Source organism: Hippocampus guttulatus, chromosome 11 (genome assembly GCF_054856545.1).
Source record: "Hippocampus guttulatus isolate MCC_2025c chromosome 11, RoL_Hgut_1.0, whole genome shotgun sequence".
Taxonomy (NCBI): domain Eukaryota; kingdom Metazoa; phylum Chordata; class Actinopteri; order Syngnathiformes; family Syngnathidae; genus Hippocampus; species Hippocampus guttulatus.
The window spans coordinates 16,247,406-16,270,638 of NC_141271.1; the positions used below are offsets into that span (position 1 = coordinate 16,247,406).

At 43.5% G+C, this 23,233-nt stretch overlaps 1 protein-coding gene across 2 annotated transcripts in view; it reads left to right on the forward strand.

The window, feature by feature from the left end:
- Window positions 1–22,925, forward strand: part of LOC147198343 (polyprenol dehydrogenase-like) — a 30,219-nt gene extending 7,294 nt beyond the window's left edge. The window contains exons 1-7 of one of the 2 annotated variants that reach the window (XM_086123892.1): window positions 436–4,722; window positions 5,491–5,598; window positions 9,249–9,317; window positions 15,389–15,490; window positions 16,614–16,821; window positions 16,938–17,145; window positions 18,272–22,925. In XM_086123892.1, coding sequence (XP_085980018.1) covers window positions 4,617–4,722; window positions 5,491–5,598; window positions 9,249–9,317; window positions 15,389–15,490; window positions 16,614–16,821; window positions 16,938–17,145; window positions 18,272–18,451 — 981 coding nt within the window. In that variant the 5' untranslated portion in view covers window positions 436–4,616 and the 3' untranslated portion in view covers window positions 18,452–22,925. Of the gene's footprint in view, window positions 1–435; window positions 4,723–5,490; window positions 5,599–9,248; window positions 9,318–15,388; window positions 15,491–16,613; window positions 16,822–16,937; window positions 17,146–18,271 lie in introns of those variants that run through there. The other variant, XM_086123893.1, reaches the window with a different exon arrangement.
- Window positions 22,926–23,233: the final 308 nt, after the last annotated feature.

Here is a 23,233-nt window from a genome sequence, read left to right on the forward strand (position 1 = left end):
ACACCTGCACAAACCAATGTGATTCAGCACAGACGGTCGGATAAACAAAACATAAAAATGTCTTGTTTTTGGTGTGTGTCAAAATAGATTTATTGTAGAGTATTATGAGAAAAATTATCCACACACACATACACACTGGGTATTTACTGTATATAAAAGTACCAGGATAGTCTTGCAAGATGTGCTGCATGACTTAAAATGTCAAAGGGTAAAATACAATGTCTTTATTACAGTATGTTTTTTTTTCTTTCATTTTAAAGGGGAAGTAAAAAAATAAAAGGTTCAATGTGCCCCTAGTGGCAACCCGGTGTCAAGTGGTTAGTACGCCGATCTCACAGTGCAGAGGTACCGGGTTCAATTCCCGCTTCGGCCTTCCTATGTGGAGTTTGCATGGTGTCCCCGTGCCTGTGTGGGTTTTCTCCGGGTACTCCGGCTTCCTCCCACATTCCAAAAACATGCATGACAGGCTGATTGAACACTCAAAGTTGTTCCTATGTGTGAGTGTGAGCGCGGATGGTTGTTTCTCTCTGTGTGCCCTGCGATTGGCTGGCAACCGGTTCAGGGTGTCCCCCGCCTACTGCCCGAAGACGGCTGGAATAGGCTTCTGCACCCCCCGCGACCCTCATGAGGATAAAGCGGATCAGAAAATGGATAGATGGATGTGCCCCTAGTAGTATACACACAGCATTCTGATTAAGATTGCATTTCTGGAATATGAAAGCTCCACCCAAGTTCCACCCATTTTTCTCCATCTAAGGTGGCGGCCATTTTGACACTTGCTGTCGACTAAAAATGACATCACAGTTGTCCTAGGGCTCAAGTGACTACCAATCAGGGCTTCCCTGAATTTGATCATGTGACGTTTGTAAACTGAGCCCAGATTGGTCGTTACCTGAACCCTGAGCAACCGTGATGACAGATTGCTGCAGTTCTCATTTTGGATCTCCTTCAAGTGTGCTGGTATACTTCACGTTGTTGCCAGAGAGAATACTTATTGTAAAAGGATCAAGAGTTCAGTGCAGGCTTTCAAAAGCGTGGGCATACATTACTTTCTTTCCTCCAGTTCCACCGCTAGCTCCGACTTGCCACCAGCCAACAGCGGCGCTCGGTGAGGGGAGAGCCATCCCCACTAGCAAAATACATTCATTCCACCTGTTGCAATCAAAGACGCAGTCACGCTTTGTCCCTTTGTGCTTCTTCAGACTGTAAATTGTCGCAATCCCTGCGGAGGTCTCTGCGTGCTCATGTGCTGTCTCGTTAGTGTCTGAGCCGTGAGTCCTTCCCACGAGAGTCTGACTTTGTCCCTGTGAGTGTACGGCCACAAAAGAAAAAGACACCAAGTGGAAAAAAAAAAAGTGTTTTTGCAACTCCACTGCCACAACCTTGATATTTATAATGGCTTGCCAGGTATCGCTCCGTCTCCCACTGAATGTTCTGAACTCCTATTTTGATGCTGGTGTCATACTCCGCAGAATCCTGCACAGCTCAACTTGCGCAAACTTGTTGAATTGGAATGAACAGCACCACCACATTTTTCAATTCAGTCATTTAATGAATGAATCAACTGATTCGTATGCCCCATGCCTGATGAAAAACAAGGGCCATTTTCTTTTTTAGCCTGCACAAACAAACACTCATCATCATATCCGGCGGATCCTAATACCCGCCTTGATTTACGAAGTGAGACAAGTCAGATTTTGGAGCCAGTCAATGGTTGTCATGAAAAAAACTAACAAAAAAAAAAAACCAACAAAAAAAAAAAACGAGGTGACTGTTGGAGCTATTTTGATGCGGTTCACATATTGTTTACATCACACGCCCTCCTGTCATGTCCTATTTCCCGTATGCCTCAGAGTATGTGTGTGTGTGGGGGTGAGAGAGAGAGAGAGAGCGAGAGAGAGGGTGTATATGGAGAGCTGTCTCCCTGACGTCCCATCATCCCAAATAATCATCCCACAGTCATGCGTGAGATGCAATTTCCTTTAAACAATAGCAGGCTGGCTCGCCTCGCTGACCCTCAACCTCTCAGGCTGTGGGAGAACAAAGACTTACACACACACACACACACACACACACACACACACACACACACACACACACACACACACACACACACACACACACACACACACACGCATCCACTCGGCTCACGTTAACAGCAACACGTGTGGGGGAAAGGATGAGCATTTTGTCCAAGCGCAGTGGCGGTGACACAATCTCTTGCCGCTCAAGTCCAATAATTAATTATAGGGAGCGTGTGGTCAACATAGTTAACATAGCTAATGTTTAGCGGGTGAGACAAATCAATCAGTCCTTCTACGGAGAAGAAAAAAAAAAGTGAAATGATGCTGCATAACCCCGTGTTTGTCCTTAAGAGAAATGTTGGAAGAGTTTTGGCTGGCCTACTTTGAGTGCCGTGATAATTCAGGTGGCTCCTGTTGGGCACGCCAATCACAATCCAGCCCGGCAGTGGGTTGTCTGTTCACATTTGTGCTAATGCCGCGCCGCATTCATTTGCTTCAAATACTTCCCGATGACTGTAACGAAGCTCTTATTCTGTCTCCTTTTTTTCGCCAAGCGCTCTGTCCTCCAGTGTGCCTGGCGGTGTCAGCGTCCAAATTTAACATTCATGACACCACACTGACAATTTCAATTCCTCAGAGATTTTTTTTTTTTTTTTTTTAGCACTGTGTCAACATACTTGAATTTAGTGTGAATAACTCTGGGAACGTTGTTATGGCAGGATTTGAAAATGAAGGCGGACCTGCGCCAAGGTGAAACTGTTGACCGGGGTGAAATATATGGTGTATTGATGTATAAAACTTGCTACGGCGGAATGAATGAAATGAAATGCTTCGCCCGACACGGTTTAATTTTAAGTGATTTCTTGCATGGGGACATTTATGCAAATCCTCACGAAACTCTTACGACCTGGAAGATGGTGGTGACAAAAATGTGTCCAACTGGCCCAGGTCAAATGTTTGGAAAGCCCCCCAAAAAAAAATTATCGTGGTAAGTTTGCAATTTTAAACAAATGTTTACGTTGTGTGCTCTATTGGATGATTAAGAGACTCGACGGGTGACGCGAAACTCGCTCTGAGAACGCACAGACGAGTGAGGTTCCGCTGCAGAGACATGCTTGTAGCACATGTTGGGAAATGACAGCTCACACAAGTCGCTCTGTTGCTTCCATCATGTGTGATCTCTTGGGCAACAGGCAATAAGACCAAGGCAATATGATGAATGTAAAGGGAATGTTCATTCGACACTCTGTGCAGCCATTCCATTTTGCTTCATGCACGGAGTCGACCCATGTACCAAACAGAGTCCCTTTATTCCTTTAAACCACAAGTGCCCTCAATTTGCACTTGAATAACTTAAATTAACATTCACAGAGCTGCGGAGATCCAGCACTAAATCCGATCAAGTACATTATGTGATCATGCATGGTGATATCTCAGAACGATCATCGTACGTTTAGAAATGACTCAACGTGGCATCTTCTATTTTAAAGGTCTGAGCCTGCAAGGCAAATGTGAACATAAAGTCGGCCAGTTCCACATTTTATGCAACTAATATATTCATACATGTGAAGATAAAAGCTGTTTTTATGATGAGCTGAAAGCACAGAAGTGAGACACATACAGTATATTTAAAATGATTTGTATTGAAAGTTGTAAAATACAATTCTCACCCTTCTATCATCCAGGCCAGGGGTAGGCACAGTAATGTGTGCGGCCCACATATCCCATTATTTTGGTGTACAGTGATCCCTCGCTACTTCGTGGTTCATTTTTCATGGTTTCAGTGCATTGCGGAGTTATCAAAAGCATTCATCCCCCCACAAAAAAGTGAAAATGCCGCAAAAGTTCCACAAAAGGTCTGCGAGAGGCAGCTAAAGTCAGCAAAACAACAGCGAGTCACATAGAGCAACATATACAGTCCTACATGTACTGTATTTTGTTATTCATACACTAACCTAATCTAATTTATACACACATACATATACATATATATTTTAGTATATCGAATTAAGTAATGTTAATTAGTGCAAACATTTAGTTCTAAATTTGGCCTTATAAATATTATATATACTCATACTTGTACAGGGGGCGGGTGGGACCTACTTCGCCGATTTTCCTCTTTCGCGGGTGGTCTCGGTCCCCATTAACGGTGATAGGTGAGGGATCACTGTATTCCCCTCTAAAGTGTTTTTGAGCACACGTGTGCCAACTCCTTGGTCTTAACTGTGAAATGATCACTTTCACAAAGGAGAAAATAAACAAGCTTTAAAAAAAATCGAGTTAAAAGGTGAGCTTTTGTTCTAATAGCTTTGAAATGAAATGCTATGTAGCTTTCGGAAGTGTCTTCCTGTTAAGTACTTTGGGACGAAGGACGCGAGGGAATGACAACTTCATATTGGAACGTGTCCTGCACACACACACACACACACACACACACACACACACACACACACACACACACACACACACACACACACACACACACACACACACACACACACACACACGCATGCTCTCGTAGCTGCTCTTTTCTCTTTCCCTCTGCAAGCTAGCGAGTTGTTCCACCCTAGATAAAAACAAACAACCGATCTAATGTTCTCCCCTGTATTGTTTCGTTTGGTGTCAGCGATCAAGCTTTACCTGCTCGGCTTGAAGGTTCTTGTGAATCAGCTGTTCGGCAAACGCTTTGAGTTGCCAGGTTGGTTCAGTCTTGTTGCCGGTCCGTGTTTGACAGCTCGCTTCCTCTTGCGGCAGTACACTCGGTGACCTTGATACGTGGTCTAATATGTGCTTTTTACTGCATAATGTTTACGCCGAATTCAAGGGAAAGGTGAAACATTTGGGGGAGTTATGAATAAATGATCCGCGGCCGCGTCGGTCTTTGTTGTCGCTTCAGGTAACGTTTAAATGATCTGTTTTCACGATGCAGGTTGGTTTGAAATAGAGCACAAGACGCCCATTGGTTGCGAGTCAATTAGCTATCAACCAATCACCACAAAGCACAATTAAACCTACGAGGAGCTCATCGCTTTACCACCGAGTTCCGTTCATACACCACCGACGCAACAGATTTGGATTAAGAAAAGATTTACGCCATTGTACCGTCATGCACATTTTGTTTAGGTTTGGGGTTTCATTTCTGTCCAGAACATTCAGTTCATTCTTCATGATTTTTTTTTTCACACCAGGTGGAAAGTTCATGTATTGCCATCGATTTTTGACCAGTCCAGTATGGCGCTTCTTGCCCCAAGTCATCTGGGATAGGCTCCAGCCTACTCATGAACCCGAATGAGGAAGCGCTATAAAAAAATGTACGGATGAATATTTTAACAACCACAAATTACTGCCGCATATTTAACGACATTCAACCCGCATGCCTTTGAACGGTTCGAAAACGTATATAAATGTCTTCCTTATCTCATGACGTTACATCTGATAACTGTGTGTCCTCTTCTGCCTCTGCCAGCGATGCCCCGACAAGATGGCAAGGTTGCCATAGTGACGGGAGGAGGCAGGGGAATCGGCTATGAAGTCGCCCGCCACATGGCCAAACTGGGGGCACGTGTTATCATAGGTACAGTATTATATTCCACTTTGCCGCCGTGTAAACAGCATGGCGACAGCAGATAACCGCATAAACACACATTTGACAGAGCGGCGTCAGATATCGGTGTCCGGCTTTTAACGTTCAACTTTGCAACATCATTTACGAAGCAGTAACAATAGCAGTAAATCATAACCGGAAGAGTGCTTTTTCAACAATCATCATATGTTTTAGAATTAGTAAAAGACACGATTTTATCATAAATCCAACAACAGCAATAAATCAAAGTGCCTTGTCATAAAATGGTATGCGTGAGTGTCAAGTAGATGGTGGCAGTGTCCTTGCCCGCTCATTTTTTTGACTCGCGTATCCTTTCATCTTCTTTTGCTTCAATGCCATCATTTAGAAATGTGAGTCAGAATACCCGATCCTTTTACTCTTGTACCTCGGGGGAGGTTTTGGAAAGATTTTTTACATTTTTTTTTTCTGAGGTCCAATCTGCAGAGGGCATGCCATTAAACTCTATTTAACTAAATGACCCATAATATTCAGTTTTACATTCTGAAAACATTATAGAGCCAGTCACAAATAAGATGTTGCATCTCAAGGAAATAGAAGAGCAATAACAGAGGAAAATAGTCTTCAGGGTGTCGAAAACAGTCCCCAGAAAGCCAGTTGGTTTAACACTTTTATGTTCCCCGAGGGTTGGCTGTTATAGAAAGTCCATTTTCCCACAAATAGATCTTTTTTCTTTAAAGACTAGCGCAGTGATATTGCCCTACCAGCTTTGGTCGCAACTATCCATCTCTTTTCTTTCTGCCCGTTTGTCGGCTTCCAGAGGCAGCAAGCTCATACCCTCCGTTTTGTTGTGGTGTCCAGCATAGTGATTCTCCGCAGAGGATAGCCCCAATTGCTGAAAGGCTGCCGTGAAACTCGTTGCAGCGGGCTTTTGTTTCAATATGACTCTTCTTTAGCCAGCAAATCAGATGAGAATTTGCGAGGCATTCCATGTTTCAGTTAATTCTTGTACATAGGTAAGTATCGTCTTCCACGCAGGCCCGGGGAGAACATGCAAACTCCACACGGGAAGGCCGGAGCTGGAATTGAACCCACAACCTCTGCACTGTGAGGTCGACGCGCTAACCACTGGACCACCGGTGCATAAAATTTGCATAAATATAATCAACATAAAACAGTTGAATCATACATTTCTATTAAATGAATCCACTTTTGGCTGATTTTGTCTAAAATGCCCCCCCCCCCCCCTCCCGCCATCAAAGATGACCTTGATTCTGTACGCCTTATTCTACATTCACATCAAGTTTGATTTTATTCGTCTCTTGCTGTGTTTAGAAAAAAATATAACAGTCCTCTCACCCCCCCCCCCCAAAAAAAGATGGTGACAGTCCAAACAGCCGCGACTTTACATTTTTTTGCATTCTGTGTCAATATTTGAAGTGAAGAAAATAACACTGAATAATGCACACTGATAACGAAGCCGATAATCTATCAAATGCCCTTGTTAAAAAAAAACGGGCTGTTGTATTGTGCATTTATTTTATGATGTCCTCCTCGAACGGATACACAGATGTCCTTCTCTTCATATCCTCCACACTATTCCCCCGATCCCCACCCATCAGCATTAGGAAGTGTTAACACCGCCGGTGGAGTATTTCATCCATAATTAATCGTTTGCCAGCGACAGTAAATCCCAGGTTGCTTTCAACGGGCTGTCATTCACTCTCAAGAAGGCGAAAAAAGGGACGCCGTGACACGTGTGCTGTCTTTTGAGGAAACGTTTTGGAAGAAACAAGAAATTCGAGTTAGATTTTAGGATGAGCGGAAGTGGAATCTTCGCTCCTTCTTGTCTCAAGTTTTCCAAAAAAAACTTTGGTGCACTCCGTATAAAACCGACCCGATTTGAGAATTTGTAATCTGCTTTTCATGCCAGCACCGTGCACACAATTTTGAGATGAATCACGTGGGACCTTCACAGTTCAAAAATGTTGTTGCGCCTCATCTCTCTTCACGCCACGAGGTTAATTCAACATTTTCCATTCCAATCTCAAGCGTGAAAACAAAATAAATTGTGCAACAATCTAATTGTAACATGTATATGTTTGATATTTTGATGCATTTTTATGCTTCAGGAAACATTTATGTCTGAATTTGGGGGGTGGGCGGGGCTTGGAACGGATTAGGGCATTTACATAAAAAACGCGCCTCTACTTACAAATTTTCTAGTTTCTAATTTCTTTCAGAACCAATTAATTTCGTAAGTAGAGGCACTGTAAAGGCGACTGGAACATCATTTATAGAATGACAAGATGATGATGAGAACTTTTTTTTTTTTTTAAATAAACATACAAAAGCTAATGCGGACAGTAACAGTTTCGCAGAGAGACTTTCGTCATCGGTGTTACGATAGAATACATTCCGACCACATGTACAATGCTGCATGTGTGGTTTTTGTATATCACAGTCACACACACCCCAAAAATCTCATCTCGCGGTAAACAAATTTCAATCATCCGAACTGATGGAAATCTGTGAACACTCAAGCTGCCGTGTGTTTTGTGCTCGTTGACGTCGGAAAAAGCAAGGCACCTATTTTCAGTAATGAAACAATCGTTGCAAGCAATGAGAAATGACCTTCGTGTACGGAGAGTAAGTACGCACAAGGATCAACCTCCGGATGCGCCGCATCCTCTCACTCGGGGATTGATTCGGCAAAACCGAAGGTGTATAATTCAACGAGCACGCAGTAAATCCACCACGCGTTTGAAGAAACGCTTGGTCCCCGCGAGTAAGTTCAGTTGTCACGTTTAGATCTTCTTCTCAACTCTCTTGGATTAGTCCTCCGTGTCAGGGAAAGAACTCCTATTTTGAAAAGTGGATCCATATTTGTGTTCCATTTTTTCAAGGATTCCTCTTTTGTCGGACATTTTTTTGACACAGCTCTAACAAAGAGAGGTTTTTTTTTTTTGAGCATGTGTGAAATTTTCTAGCGTTATTTCTCAATCGAAATCCTTTTTATCCCATTTGGAGTTATTGCAAGAGTTAGTTTGCTTTTGCGCGTGAATTTAGTGAGACAGCAACAGCGCATCAGGCTAAATGATGCCGTGCCCTTGAAAAGGCCTGCGTGATCATCCACGATGAGCGTGTCCGTGAGAGCTTTTATGCTCCGTCTAGGTGGAAATGAAAAGTCACGACCGTTTTTTTTTAATAGTTTTTTTCCTCTCATTCTCCCAAATAATATGTGTGTGTGGAATAATAATATGAGTGTGCAGTGAAACTACGCAACGTAGATCTCGGAAGAGAACAGAATATATGAAGAATTGAGTACGTATGGGCTAAAAATGGCCTGTCGAGTTCTGTCCAAAACAAACTAAACGACAAGTCATGTCAAGTGAGGGTCCTTTTGAAAATATCAGGAGCGTCTCAGTAATATTGCCGTCTCTCTCTTCAAGAGGCGCGCTTCATTCATATGCAGAGTGTCTCTCTAAACGACGGTCGCGGGGGGTGTGTCTTTGACCCGGCAAAATGGAATCTCTAAGGTGTGTTACAGTCAGTAAAGTGAAGGGGTTACCTTCGTACCTTGAACATAGTTTACTTCCTGCATTGTGATTAAAAAAAAAAAGTGTTTTTGTTCATTCGATTGTGTCCTTTTCTCCTCTCAGGTTGTCGGGACGAACAACAGGGTCTGGCAGCCGTCGGAAAGATCCACGAAGAGTACAACGAGGCTAAAGGTGAATCCGTGCGCGTGTCTGCGAATAGTAACATGAACACTTAAGACCGTTTCCCCATAGATGGCGGCCGCTTGCGGGCGTCGACGCACACAGAGAGCTTTCACACCGACATGATACCCAATTGCTCTTGGAGGGGAGACGACAAGACGGTGAAATGGGGGGAAAAAAAAGGAATGGAAAGCAAATATGGAGGGAGATCAAATGCGCAGAATAGGCGATATTGATCCGCAGCGACTTCGCATGGCTATACAGTCACACTGGGTTGCGTGATGACGCCGTGTACTGTTCTCAGCCTGATTTGGACAGTCAGCTAAACTCATCTTCTGCACCACGACTCTGAAGACGTTATTCTTGGTCCACAGGTTTAATGATGCAGAGAAAGGTGAAACTGTAAAATACAGTACAAGCCAATATTACCTTCAATTCACAACCAACAAAATAAGCTAACATCACCCCAAGCGTCATAGAAGCGAAACATCATTGCGCTAACGCAATTAGCAGACGCTAGCATAGATTTAACTTCTTTTTTTTTTTTTAATGCATGTCGCGGAACAGCATTTTCTGACATAAAGCGTCACAGAAGCGTACATCGATAACAACACAACACAACATACCCGCGATGCTACCAAAGTCGTAAAATGTGTGTGGATTGTGCTGGATTAGAATTCGACTCCCATCACGTTTCTCTCGCTGACGATCTATCGTTTCTACTTCCTGCTTCCTCGTACGCGAATTCTGATTTGATGACGCCATTTCCGGTTGCAAACTTCGCTGCTCTACAATCGAACCAATAAAGTTAAGTTGCATTAAAAAAAAATACTCTCAACTATCCGTAGAAATATTAACGTTATTTTAGTGTAACTTAAATGCAACATTCGAACTTAAATTGCAGACAGAACGCTGTCGTTTCAAAGGGCCTTAACTCTTTACCACTCGACAAAGCTTTTTTCGCCATCTATATTTTAAAATAGCCTGAAATGTCATTATACCCCCCCCCCCCCCCCCCCCAATCCCCTCCCCAGCTTAGTTGGCACCGGAGCGAGAGCAGCTGAAGACCAGTTGGCCGCGGTCCGACTCGCGTGTCGGTGGTTGTCAAGCTCAGCGACAGCAGCCATGTCGTCGGTGTCATTGAAGTCGATTTCCTCGAACGAGGCTGCGGCGGGATTGATCACTTCTTTTTGTAATTGGCAGGCGCTGAGGCATTAGGGACAAGGGGAGGGTGACTGCTGCCAGATGCTTGTGCACCGGATGAAAATGTGTGTATGTTTGTGGTTGAATGAGCCAGTAATGGATTCTCATTAGGATGTGTGGCGGCACACTTTAACATCTCTGTCCAAACTCCCTTTGGCACGCTTCCGAGTATTTGCACCAAATATATTGGCCCTGATGAAATCAGTCTGATCAAAGAATGATCCTTCATCTCTTTAAGGGGTGAAGCTACTTCCACATTTGTGGTTTTTACTATCAACCTGAAAATTTAAAAATAGTCCCAGCCCTTGTGAATGTTATATCACAAAAGGAAGCCTAAACGTGCACATTTGTGTGACCTTGGCGACTATCTTTGTAGCTTTTGGGGGGCGGGGGAGGATCTGGTTGCCGTTTGCTGTGTTGTCTTGTGATTGGATGACAAACAGTCCACATCAGGGGTCATCAACCTTTTTGAAAGCGAGCGCGACTTCTACACTGGTATGAAGCACACCCGGCCGGCTTAGCATATTTTCATTCTAAATCATCAAAACATGATTATCAGGCTTCTGCAGAACTTGCTGATGAGCTGATTGTTTGAATCTGGTGCGCTGGAGGAGGGCAAACATCCACAACATGCAAGATAGTGGCCCCCCGAGGACCGCAGTTGCTAACCCCTGAAGCATTTGAATGAACGACCTTGTGTCACCTTTGGGTCACATGGGTCTGGCCCTCCTTCAAAAACAAACAAAAAAAAATACTGAGCTATAAAGCATTTTCTCTTAAATCATTCACACACACACACACACACACATTTGCAGGCCAGACACAGATACAAGGTATTTATGCATGCTTGCCACGGGCAACTCTGGATGTCCACTAATTTTAGTCACGCTGCACTTGAAAGTTACACAATCCGCCTCAAACCAAAAGCTTGGATTAAAAAGGAAACTAACGCACGTCCGTCTATATGTGAGTATGTGCGTGTGCGCGAGCGCGTGTGACGAGTTATGTCTCTGCCTAAGCACCGTTCAGTGAGCATCTATAAAAATCACGCTACAAGTAAATTTTTCTTGTTGGCACTGGAATTTTAACCCTTTCATGCACAAATAATGATCATTTGAAATCTGATAACCCGATAAGACGTCCACTGCAGTAACCGCCGTCCCCGAAAGGGTTAAGTACAATTGACATAAACAGTTCAAAATATTTCGACATCAGCAAAAAGTGGATTCATTTAACTCATTCGCTCCCAAAGACGTTTTTAAACGTCTTTTCAGACTTGGTCTAGAATTGGCTGGTACTGAATAATAGAAATGTATGATTCAACTGTTTTAGTTGTTTATATTTATGCAAATTTTATGCACCGGTGGTCCAGTGGTTAGCGCGTTGACCTCACAGTGCAGAGGTTGTGGGTTAAATTCCAGCTCCGGCCTCCCTTGTGAGGATAAGCGGATCGGAAAATGGATGGATGGAAGTTTCCGGAAAAAAAAAAAACACCGCACCCATTTGATGGCTTGAATCAATTTGCATTTCCATTGATAAAATATTCCGAAATACTTTGAAGGTTGATCAGTATCCCGCGGCGGACTGTGCAACTTTAGCAGTCACCCATGCGTTGAATGACTCTCATTTTTCAATACACGAGTGTTGTGCTCACCAACAAGTACTGGCAACCGAAAGACACAACCGCTCTTGATTGAGGAGACTGTCATTGCATTAGCGCTGCAAACTGGCGCTGACCGTCACGCAGCCCGCCTCCTGTTTGCTACATCCGCTGAATAATAACAGCCAGTGGAGGAGTGAATGCTGGCTTGCTGCCCAGACCAAATATTCTTGACGATCGCGGCGTTGTTTATCAGACATCTCGAAGTGAAACAATTTACTTCCTTGTCTGAGTCTTCAAGAGGTGCTCTCAGAAGGGGGGCTATAAGTTCACCGTTTTCTACCGTTCAATCATCGTGATCAATCAAGGCCATCACGGGTGACTATATCTCAATATTGCACCGTCGTGAAAGGCGTGACCCAAACAAGACGCGCTACTCGACAGCATCTCCATGTGCTTAACGTCTTGCCTGGAAGCATGCGTTTGGAATGTCAAATCAGCAGCAGGACTAACGTGATGTGTTTACCTGCAACGCATTTTAATATCAGCTTTAAATGTAATCCAGCTTAATCATATTTGCTGCAGCCACCACCGGGGCACAAGATGCATTTTGAAGCCAGGTGGATTTATGCTAAGTGACGCCGGCGCGGTCGTCCATCATCCTTTCCCCGTCGATCTGCGAAAGTTATTTCATCTTCCGCAGGGGCGCCGAAGACATTTGACAGGTGCGGCAAGATGAAAGCCTCAAATTGAACTCTAATAAGGTTTTGGTGGAAGCCAACATTCATATTAATTACCGGCTGTTCAGGGTAGATTACTCTGTATGTGTCCGGGTATTCCTGGCAGGTTGTGTCAAAAGTGGAACAGCTGAGCTTGTAAAAACAAGATTTTGATTCAAACTTGCTGTCCGTCACTCAAGACTTGAAAATTGCTCCAGTGGTTCAAAAAGTCATTTTTAGTTCATCCCAGCATGTGTTTTGGGAACAGTAATGTCATGTATAGCTGCGTTATTTACTTGAGTTGGCCAGTTGAAAGATTTCACCATCTCGGTTCAAGTGTGCCAATTAGAAATTTTCTTTCTGGCATTTTTTTTAAAAACCCATTGTTCACTAAACGCTTCAGTGAAATCGAAAACATTTTTTAAAAATAAATCTCAGATGTACTATTTTGGAGACTAACAGATTGATGAGTTTATCTTTGGCAGACATCAGCACGATGCTGCTATCTGCCCAAGTCATCTGCTACATCCCTGATTGTCTTGCTTTGCCTATTCCAATTTGTAAATGTTGACAACTTCTTTGACTTTTCAGTTTGATTAATTCAGGGGGTGTGATCTTATCATGCGGTTATAGCGTATGAGCCTGTCCATCACCCCCCCCCCCCCCGCCCCCCAAACCTCCCATTTCCGTACATACTAATCCTATGTAATATATAATGGCAGATGAAAAAGCTGCTTTTTTTTTTCAATGCGATATAATTTTTGGACCTGCTTCAAAATGTAGCACACGTGTCCAGGTAGTGTCGATGTGACTTTGAGCTTTAAAGACCTTATTCTATGTAGGCAACGATGCAGGGAGCCCACTGTTGAAAATCTTTCTTACACTCATAATTTTCATGGCTTACCCTTGAGATGTCCACACGAGCATCAAAATTGCCAAGACACGGTCGTTATCAGTCATGGGAATAGATAGCCGTCCTGCGCAATCATCAAATAATAGAGCTTCAAGATAATCATTGGAGTCATTGTAAGGCAGGTTTTTTTTTTGGGGGGGGGGGGAAGAAAGATTGGGACGTGCTTAGTCAGCGAGAGCATGCCAACGGGGGTGGTTTTCATCTAGCCAAGAGTTAATGGTGAATTACTGTGCTTTAATGATTTTTTAAAAAATGGATCGTTGAAACTGGAAAAAAAGAAATCAGCCATGGAACAACTTCATCAAAAATACCACCCACCATTAAATATTGAGTTGGAAATGGGCCGTTCTTTTTTTTAACACAGCCACAAATCTGTCGACAGTGCAAAAGTCAGTTCCTAAAACTTTCACTTCACCTTCACTTCGAGAAGACACAAACGTATTCCGGATTGTTTCTGCATGCCTGTGTCCCCCCCCCCCCCCCCCCCCCACACACACACACAAAAATACAGCGAAAACCATCTTATATGATTGACATGCAGACCGGTTAGTGACAGAATGGCTGCTCGGCAATGCGGTGACATCAGACGGACCCAAAGAATTTTAGGCTCCAAGAAAGACGTACCCACCGTGGTTTATGTGCATCGGTGCGGTTCAAAAGAGGTGGCGAGATTTTTAGATTCATAAGCAGTTGCGTTGTCGGTTTTAAATTATTCCTTTTGATTTAAAAAAAAAAAAAAGAGTGCCAAGCTGCAGCGTCGAGGAAGCTGAGGCTCTTAGGAGATCTAGGAGGGAATTAAAAGCTGGCTGACACCAGCAAGGCCCGTTCAAATCGATGCCATTTTGCTCCCAGTGGGCTCTCTAGATATGACTGGCTTGTCTTGACAGGGGTCCTTGGGGAGGCCAAATGAAGGGGACAGGGGAGCACTGACAGACGGTGCGCGCAGACACACACACACGCACACACACACATACACTCACACTCTCACACATTTGCTCTCACCTGGGAGGATCATATTTTGAAGTTCTTTTGAAGACTGACTCTGCTTTTTTAGGTGTTTGTATTTCTGAAGTGGCAATGGTTTCCCTTGAAAAATAAAACACATTTGTTTTTGCTTCCTCGATACCAATAGTCACTTTGCACATTAACTAATGCAATGACAGTCACATACGTACTTGAACAACGTTCAGTCTTAATGTTGGACTTCAGAGCAGCCCAGTTGTGATCGAGTCAATGCCTGGAAAACCCCTGCAAAGGATGCTTTGGAAACCAGCAAGGTGAATCTGCCCCACGTAATTATTTACTGTACATTTTTCTATTTTTGCACAGATTTGAGTTGATCCCACACTGACAATAACCGCTCCGAGTCACTCCGTATGAACCCCATGCCGTATCAAATCTTAAACCCCATCTAATAGTGTGTCACACTGTGATAGGAACACGTCTTAGATTTCCATGTAAAGTGGCCATGCGACGACGGCTGCTGTAAGCTGTCCCGTATTGTCGCACGCGATGCCGCTGAGGCTGCTGTAAGAGATGATTAAAACTCTTTGATGTCTTACCAGCGAAATGCTTAGCAGAAATAATCCGTTTGCAATGGCTCTCATGTATGTGCCTCTCTTTGTGTGTGTGTGTGTTCTCTCTCTAGTGGAGTTCAAAAAACTGGACCTAGCGTCTCTGCAGTCTGTCCGTCAGTTCGTCCAGAGCTTCAAGGAGCGTGACTTACCACTCAATATCTTGGTCAATAATGGTGGGTGTCGGTGATGATGTAACGCACTCCTTTGACACCTCATTAGGTACCGTTGGAATTCAATGTGATAAGAGTTCCCTTTACGAAAGCAACTTGAATGTCACTTGGTAGATTCAAGACTATACGGGTCTCTGTCTGAACTACACTTCACTTGTAGGCATTTATAAAGTACCAATTCAACCAGTACGGTATTGGCCCGAATATAAGACGGCCCTGATTATAAGACGACCCCCTCTTTTTCAAGACTCAAGTTTGAAAAAAGACTTTTTGAACACCAAATTAATTTTTATACAGAAAATATTTACAGTACATCTGAAACAAATGATTATAACAATATATTTGAAAGAAAAAGCATGTTATTTTGTCTCATTCAAATCTAAAGTGCAATCACATTCGTAAATGAATGGCTTCTGGTTTTTGAAATGTAAATTCCATCATAACTTCTCTTCAGCTGCCGGTTAACCTGGCCGATCTTCGACCCACTTTTCTCCAGATTGTCGCTACGTTTCTCCATTTTCTGTTATCTCTTCTATTATTTTCTTCTCTTTTCTTTCTTACCCCCATTTTTATTTTTCTTCTTCGTGCTACCGCTATTTTTATTTTTATTCTTCGTGACAGGGGTTCACTTTGGCATGGGGCCAATCTAGCGTCGTGAATGGGTATAATGTCTAGACCCCGAATATAAGACGACCCCCACTTTTTCAGTCTTATTTCAATGCACAAAACACTGTCTTATATTCGGGCCAATACGGTAATTTGTAATTCTGCTAAACGGAAGAAAATAATTGAAATATACTCAGAATAGTACTAAAACTGCCCTTGTGTTGTTGTGTATTATTTTCTTTGCAAAAGGTACTATACTGACCTAGCCCGTATGTTCAGACGCACCAAATATTTTCACCAGTGAGTGGGCGTCTTTAGCAATCTACAAATTTGTAATGAGAGACAAAAGATAGAGCACAATGCAGTTGTGGTGGAGGAAGCACGCTTTCTATTAACATGCATTCTTAATGATCCAATCACAATTTGAACATCAGCCTTTTGTTCAGCTTCGTTAAACGCCCCGGAGGGAAATGTAACCATTTACAAGTGTGTATCGCATGTGTGGGTGTTTTGTGTGTAGCGGGTGTCATGCTAGTTCCTGAGGCTTGTACCGAGAATGGATTTGAACTGCACTTTGGCGTGAACTATCTGGGCCACTTCCTGTTAACCTGCCTGCTCCTGGACACGTTGAAGCGCAGCGGCAAATCTGGCAACTTCTCACGGGTGGTCAACGTCTCCTCCTCTGCGCACCGCAACGGCGAGATCCGACTCAATGACTTGAATTGCAGGTAGCTCCTGCCGCAATTAGCATTTTTTTCTTCCCTCCCCCTCCCCCTGCCCCCTCTAGCATGTCAAATACAAGCAGAGACGCGTGTAAATGTCTGACCGTGTTCTCCCTCTGCAGACAGCGCTATTCAGCCCACGCGGCTTATTGTCACAGTAAGCTGGCGCAGCTCTTATTTAGCTCCCACCTCCACCGGGAGTTGGAGCGGGGAGGTTTTCCCGTGAGCTCCTGCGCTGTGGATCCTGGCATGGTGGATACGTCTCTCTACCGCCACCTCTGGATGCCCCTGCGCCTGGCACACGGTCTTGTGTCCCGCTTGCTTTTCAGGGTAGGCACCTGCGCACCCATATGGTAAAACCTGATTCATTTATCGTTAGAGATGCATTCCAGGCCCAGTAGGTGAAAATATGTGTGATGTCAAAGAAAAAGGAAAGTGCTAGTAGAAATCAAGGCAAGGCCGTTCACTGCAGGCCGTTCACTTTGCGTTAAATTTGAAAACGACCCTCGCGTAGCTAGAAGCTGAAGCCACGGGCTGCCATTACTGTTCGCGGGATTTAATGTAAGGAGACTCGTGTGCGTGTTGGAACTCAAACTACAATTGTCACAGACACTTGCCTGTGAGCGCAACCTTTGGGAGCGCATTCATCACACACACTCATGCACGCCAGTCGTTAACACGGAGACACACGCGTACACCATTCGCGCCAGCATTGCAACGCGCAAACAGATTTTCTCGCCTGTCGCAACCTCTTAACATCTCAAACGGTAAGATTTATGAAAATCGCGTTGCATTCAAAGAAGCCGTGGTTTTATTTGTCATCCACCAATTAACCTGAAGAAAAGTTCTGGCTGTGGTGTTTACATGCCACGTCATTAAAACTAAACGGAGAGTGATATGTAGGAGCAAATAATATGACTTTTTACTGTACGTGGTAGCTGAAGCGAGAAAGTTAGCGCACGGTGACAGGCTGGCTGAAACGTTCGCCCTGCTGGAATGTAAGATTGACGTCATTTAAATTATTGCAATAATTGTTTGTCACGCGTACCCAGAGTTATGCTCTCCATACAGCAAATAGGAATAATTAGGTGCCTTCAAATTAAACAACGTGCCCTATTTGCAGTGTTTCAAAATGAGCAAGAAGGGAGCTGAGAATTTAAATGTTGGTTCTAAACGTAATCACGGTACGGTATCGTGACTTCAAAATAAAACAATGTCTCACAACTAGAAATTGTGTTAAACCTTCCACATCGAAGTCAAAGCACTTCTAGGTACTTATATATTTATATATAAATGTATATAAGACATTTCTTTTGATGGCGGCGCGGGCACCCGCAGCGGCTCCTCTTGTTGTATGTTGTGAGAGGGAAGAAATTTCATCTGTGCTGTATACCACATTTGACAATAAAGTTGTACTTGATACTTGATACTTATAGTATGTATTTGCATTCAACAGACTCCTACAGAGGGTGCTGCCACAGTCTTGTACGCTGCTCTGTCACCAACACTGGAGGGCGAGTGCGGAGGAGGCTACTGGGCCAACGGACGCAGGGACGCGACAACGCCGCTGACGTTTGACCCTGAGGTTCAGCAGCTCCTGTGGGAAACCAGCCACAGGCTTCTGGGTCCACAGTAACTCCAATTGCATTGTGCCAATCAGCTTCTTTATCTTTAATTGTTGCCATTTCTGTTGACAATCTCACAATTCACCCCCTGGGACCGGAGACTGTGATTAGCTGGCCACATTTTTTTCTTCGCTCCCGCCAAAGAAGGGCTACAGTGAATGGAAGACTTTTTTCCCCATTGTGAGCTAGCAAACAGTGCACATCCATTCTAGGCCGTCGCCGTCAGTCCACAGTGGACACGCTACGACACCTGCCTTAACAGCGCTCTCCTGCTCAATGAGGAGGTTGATGAACTTGACCCAACACTTTTGCATCTCAACAATGTGATCTGGAACAAAAACAAAAAAAAACCAACCAGCTTATAGAAAGTACATTTTGGCACACGGTTCTTTGATGTCAGTCGAAGTGTAGCGCACATTCTGGATTTTTCCTCAGCGCCCTTGCGTTGGAGGCGCCAAGTGATGTCATCGCTGAGTTTTAACACATCAGTGATTCTTGGGTCATTCTGTGATGAGGCCCATTTTTCTGGCAGCACTTTGCTTATTAGTGCATTTCTCGTCTTGAAATAACCGCTTCTGAGTCTTCACGTTGTCCTCTTCTAGTCATGTGATTTGCTGTGTTTTTCAAAAAAACTAACCCAACAACTCTTAGAAATCCAAACAAAAGACTTTCATGGTAATTTATGGCATTTGCTATTTCCAGTGAAGCAGTGTTGTTTTTGTCAACGGTGACGTTGACAAAATGATCTCATTGACGGCTCTATCTTTCATGACAACAAAACGGCGAAAAGCTAAACATGGCTCTTTGATGTTAAAATGACGGGACAAGACGGTACGAAAATGGTGGGTCTTCTGTCAGATGTTCAAAATCCCCCCGCAGGTGGGCACTATCGAACCCAACTGATGTTCATTCAAAGATGAGGTACAAGTCCTCCGAACATATTTTACACATATAATGTTGCTTGACAATTGCTTGTGATAAATTTCATCTTAAACTTAACGTTTCCCACATGACACCGGCCGCAAATGGACTGTAATCTAGCTTCAAGCTCAAGTTAGCTTTGTTATGCTAACGTCAATTCATTTGCTTATGTTTGTTAGCAACGACTTATGGCTGGGCAGTAAGTAATTATAATGGTTATCTAACTTGTCATATTGACACACACACACACACACAAACACAAATAATAGTACGGATGCTAGCCATGTGGTTAATTAGCTACCGTTTTGTAAAGACTACAGTAAAAGCTTTTTGAGCTTTCATTGATGGAAGCTGGACTAAAATGATAACATATATAGACAACTAAAATGTGACTACAACTAATGAATATTTTTGTCCTAAAGACTAAATCCAAAATGGCAAAAACAACAGTGCACTGCAACTATATAGCTAGAAAGTAGGGTATTTTGGGGGAATAATCCCCCATCACCCTCCCTCTTCTGAAAAAGAGAAAAGGTATTAGTTTTGTTTAAGAAAAAACTAAACAAAAAACCCCCTCAATTTTCCAAAAACAGGATTTGTGCCGAGACAAAAATAGAAGAGAACGTGAAACAATGGCCGCTTCAGTCTGTCCTTATTTTCCTTTGTGACCTGTGTTAATCCGTTTTACAGAGTCCGTGTCTATGTGAATTGTGAATGTGCTCATACACAAATCCAAGATAAACTTGAGTGTTTGTTTTTTTTTTTTACTCTGGTACATATTGACGGTTTGCACAACCGTGACGAGATCTTACGGATCGAAGAAGGGCAAGGAAATGGAAAAGCACTTTTGGGTGTTCAATATTCAAGCTGTGATTGGCTTCCTTCTGCTTCCTTCTGCTTCCACATCTTCATTTGGCGTTGCTCCCAGTGCATTGTGGGAGCGGAGATTTCCCAGTGGTAGAGACTCAAGCTCCATCAGCTAAGCTCATGCACACACATACACACGTGCACACACACAGAGTGATTCATAAACATTGGAGAAAGAACATCCAGGCACAGTTCTCTCAACAAGCACACAGCAAAGAAAAACAACTGTCGTTGGCCACTGTGATCTAACATTTCGACTGTGAAAATGGAACATTTTATCTCGCAAACCATCACCGATCAACATGTGTGTTATGACCACCACTCTTGATTATGCTCATCTTACGTGTGAACGAGTATGATTAATGTGAAGCTAATCGCCCTCAAAGTAGAGAGCCGCACCGTCCTTTGTGTTTCCAGGAACTTGTCTGCCTACACATTTAAGAAAATAGGATCTGCCCAAAAAAAAAAAAGTCACACGTTCAGTGAGCCGGATCTCCCCTCTTTGGAATTTGGGCCAAGGCGTGTTTGGTTGTTCAAGAATTCATTATTTACAGTCGTGTTGCCTGGCACCACTCGTACTCGTGACAGCGTTCGGATCAGCATCTTCTGAGCGCGATAGATGACCTTGCGTGTCCTCCAAACAGCGGGATCAAATGCCAAGGCGGCCTGGCTTTTGGAGAGCTTTTTACGCAGCGCACGGATCGTATTTTCAGGGGTGCGGGGGATACTAGCGAGTGACGCAGAAGAGCCTTCTTCGTCGGTCAGCTCAAGCAAGACATTTGCTTGCGCGAGGGTTTGAATGACAATGTAGCTCCTCAACCGTTAAATTAGGCTTTGATTAGCTTCGAATGACAGAGCTGAGCTGATACGGGTATCCGTACGGATTGATTTATTCGGATTAATTTGTCTTCCGCTTTATTTTTCAGGTATGCCAGCGTGCTCACAGCTTGCACTTGTAAGTTGTGGACGGCTTTATCAAAAGAGCAGGTGGTGGTGGAGGGGGGGGGCGCATACTTCAGGCTTGAATTTTTTTTTCAGCTAGAGCTGGGGCTTGAGTCAAGGTGAATTGTTGTAAGTGTCGGCCAGTTTTGGAATTTTACCTTTCAGCATTCTGTGCATCCACAAAGAAAAAAGAAGAAACTTCATGGGAAGAATTTCAAAGTTTTGGAACTTGACCTCCATCAAATTGTAAACGTTTGGGGTCGGAAAAGAACACGCATTGAACTTGAATTTGCCTTTTGTTTGTTCACTCCTCAATCGGTATTTTTAATGAATATGAGCAGATGAATCGAAGCAGGTCTCTCGTGAAATAACTTCATTCTCCTAACTGGAACGATTTATCTCATCTATCTTTTTGCCGGTTCGTATTCTACTGTTTAACAAAGCATATGAACGAAAGTTCATTTTCGACATACTGATTTCAGGCAAGCCTCTTTTCAGTCGTTTTTTCCAAGTCGTACATTTTTCTGCTCGTGAGCCTTTTTCTTCTTTCTTTTCCATCCTCATTTTCTCAGTCTCGCCTCGAAAAGGAACAAAGGTTGTAACTTGAGGGCTTGCTTGTTTGATTTTGTGGCTCCTATTGTTTTTAAGAGGCTGCCTAAATAACACAACAGCCATGCTAGGTCCCATTGGAGCAAATAAACCTTCATCCACCCGCGTTTCAACGAAGCCTGTTCCTGAGCATTATTTGAACAGCATGCAAGGTGGTTACGTAAACTAAATCCGTTTTTAAAAAATGATCATGTTTTTTTTTAAAAGGCATGACTGACACCAGTGCTTCGTTTTGAGCCCATTCTTATCCTCAGACGAGTGGAAGATGATGATGAGGCTCTGTTGTTGTTATTGTATATACCCATTGACCTTGTTGCAAACGCGACATGTAGCGCCGTCTCGAGTGTGTTCGACACGGACAGGACAAAACACGTCGGGTGTTGAATTTCAAAGACCAAATGAAAAAAAAAGCAGCAAGCGCTCAAGTCGACGGTCTGTGATCACGTCCCTGTGTGCCCTACTCGTCCGCCGTCATCGTTTCAAAACATTGTCGAAGGCTACGGACCGGAGAAGCTCTTTCTAGACTTCTTCTGATTGACCTGGAGTTACATTTATATTAAATGTTCCCGGCTCAAGTTGTGTAAATCATAATTGTGTATATGTATAGGAAGAGAGAACATATAATTGTATACAAGGGGCAGCCAGATGAACTGAATCCCTCCTCTGCAGGCATTTTAGTGTCTCCTATCTCCTTCCGTTCTCTCCTTTGGTGTCCAATCTGGTGCACATGATGTTTGCGCGCTTTCCTCCGCAAATCCAATGTCAACATTCAGTCCGTCTGGGCCCTTGTTGATTTTATGAAAAGTGCAAAAAAAAAAAAAAAAAGTTTTATTTTTTAACATGATTTTGATGTTGGGCTCTTTTCTGCTTTTTGTTGCCTTGTAAAAGCAAATCTTCCTCCGAATTGTGTAATTGTGACTTTTCCATGTAGAAATGAACTTGTTAAAACTGTAAAACTGTCTTGTCCTGTGCGTTGCTGTAACTCCTGAGAGTGTGTGTGCGCCTGTGTGTGTGCGTATCTCTCAAAAAGGGAGTCCAGGTTTTGTTTTGGGTTTTGTTTGTTTTTGTCGATAGTTGTGACATTCCAGCAGTAGCCGCCACCTTTTCTATTATCCAAAGCCTCTCAATAAACATATCATGGTGTCACTCTCCCTCTCCGTCCTTGACAATGTGTGTGAGAGAGAAACTTGTCAGTCTGATGACACGCGGCATGAGACGCTGCTGAGCCCAAGGCGCAGTCTGAACTTCAGCACCAGATCGCACACCATCAGGCTCTCATTTGCTATAAGCGCACCGGAGCGAGCTCTTCCTCATCTTTAAGTAGCGCGTGCAGCCGTTCCAGACAGTCCCATCCGCCAGTGATCTAAGCAGAGTTATATGGACTGGACGTTTAAGATTACGCAGGTCAACTGATTCAGAAGCAGTGCAAAAAAAAAATAATAAAAAAATGCAAG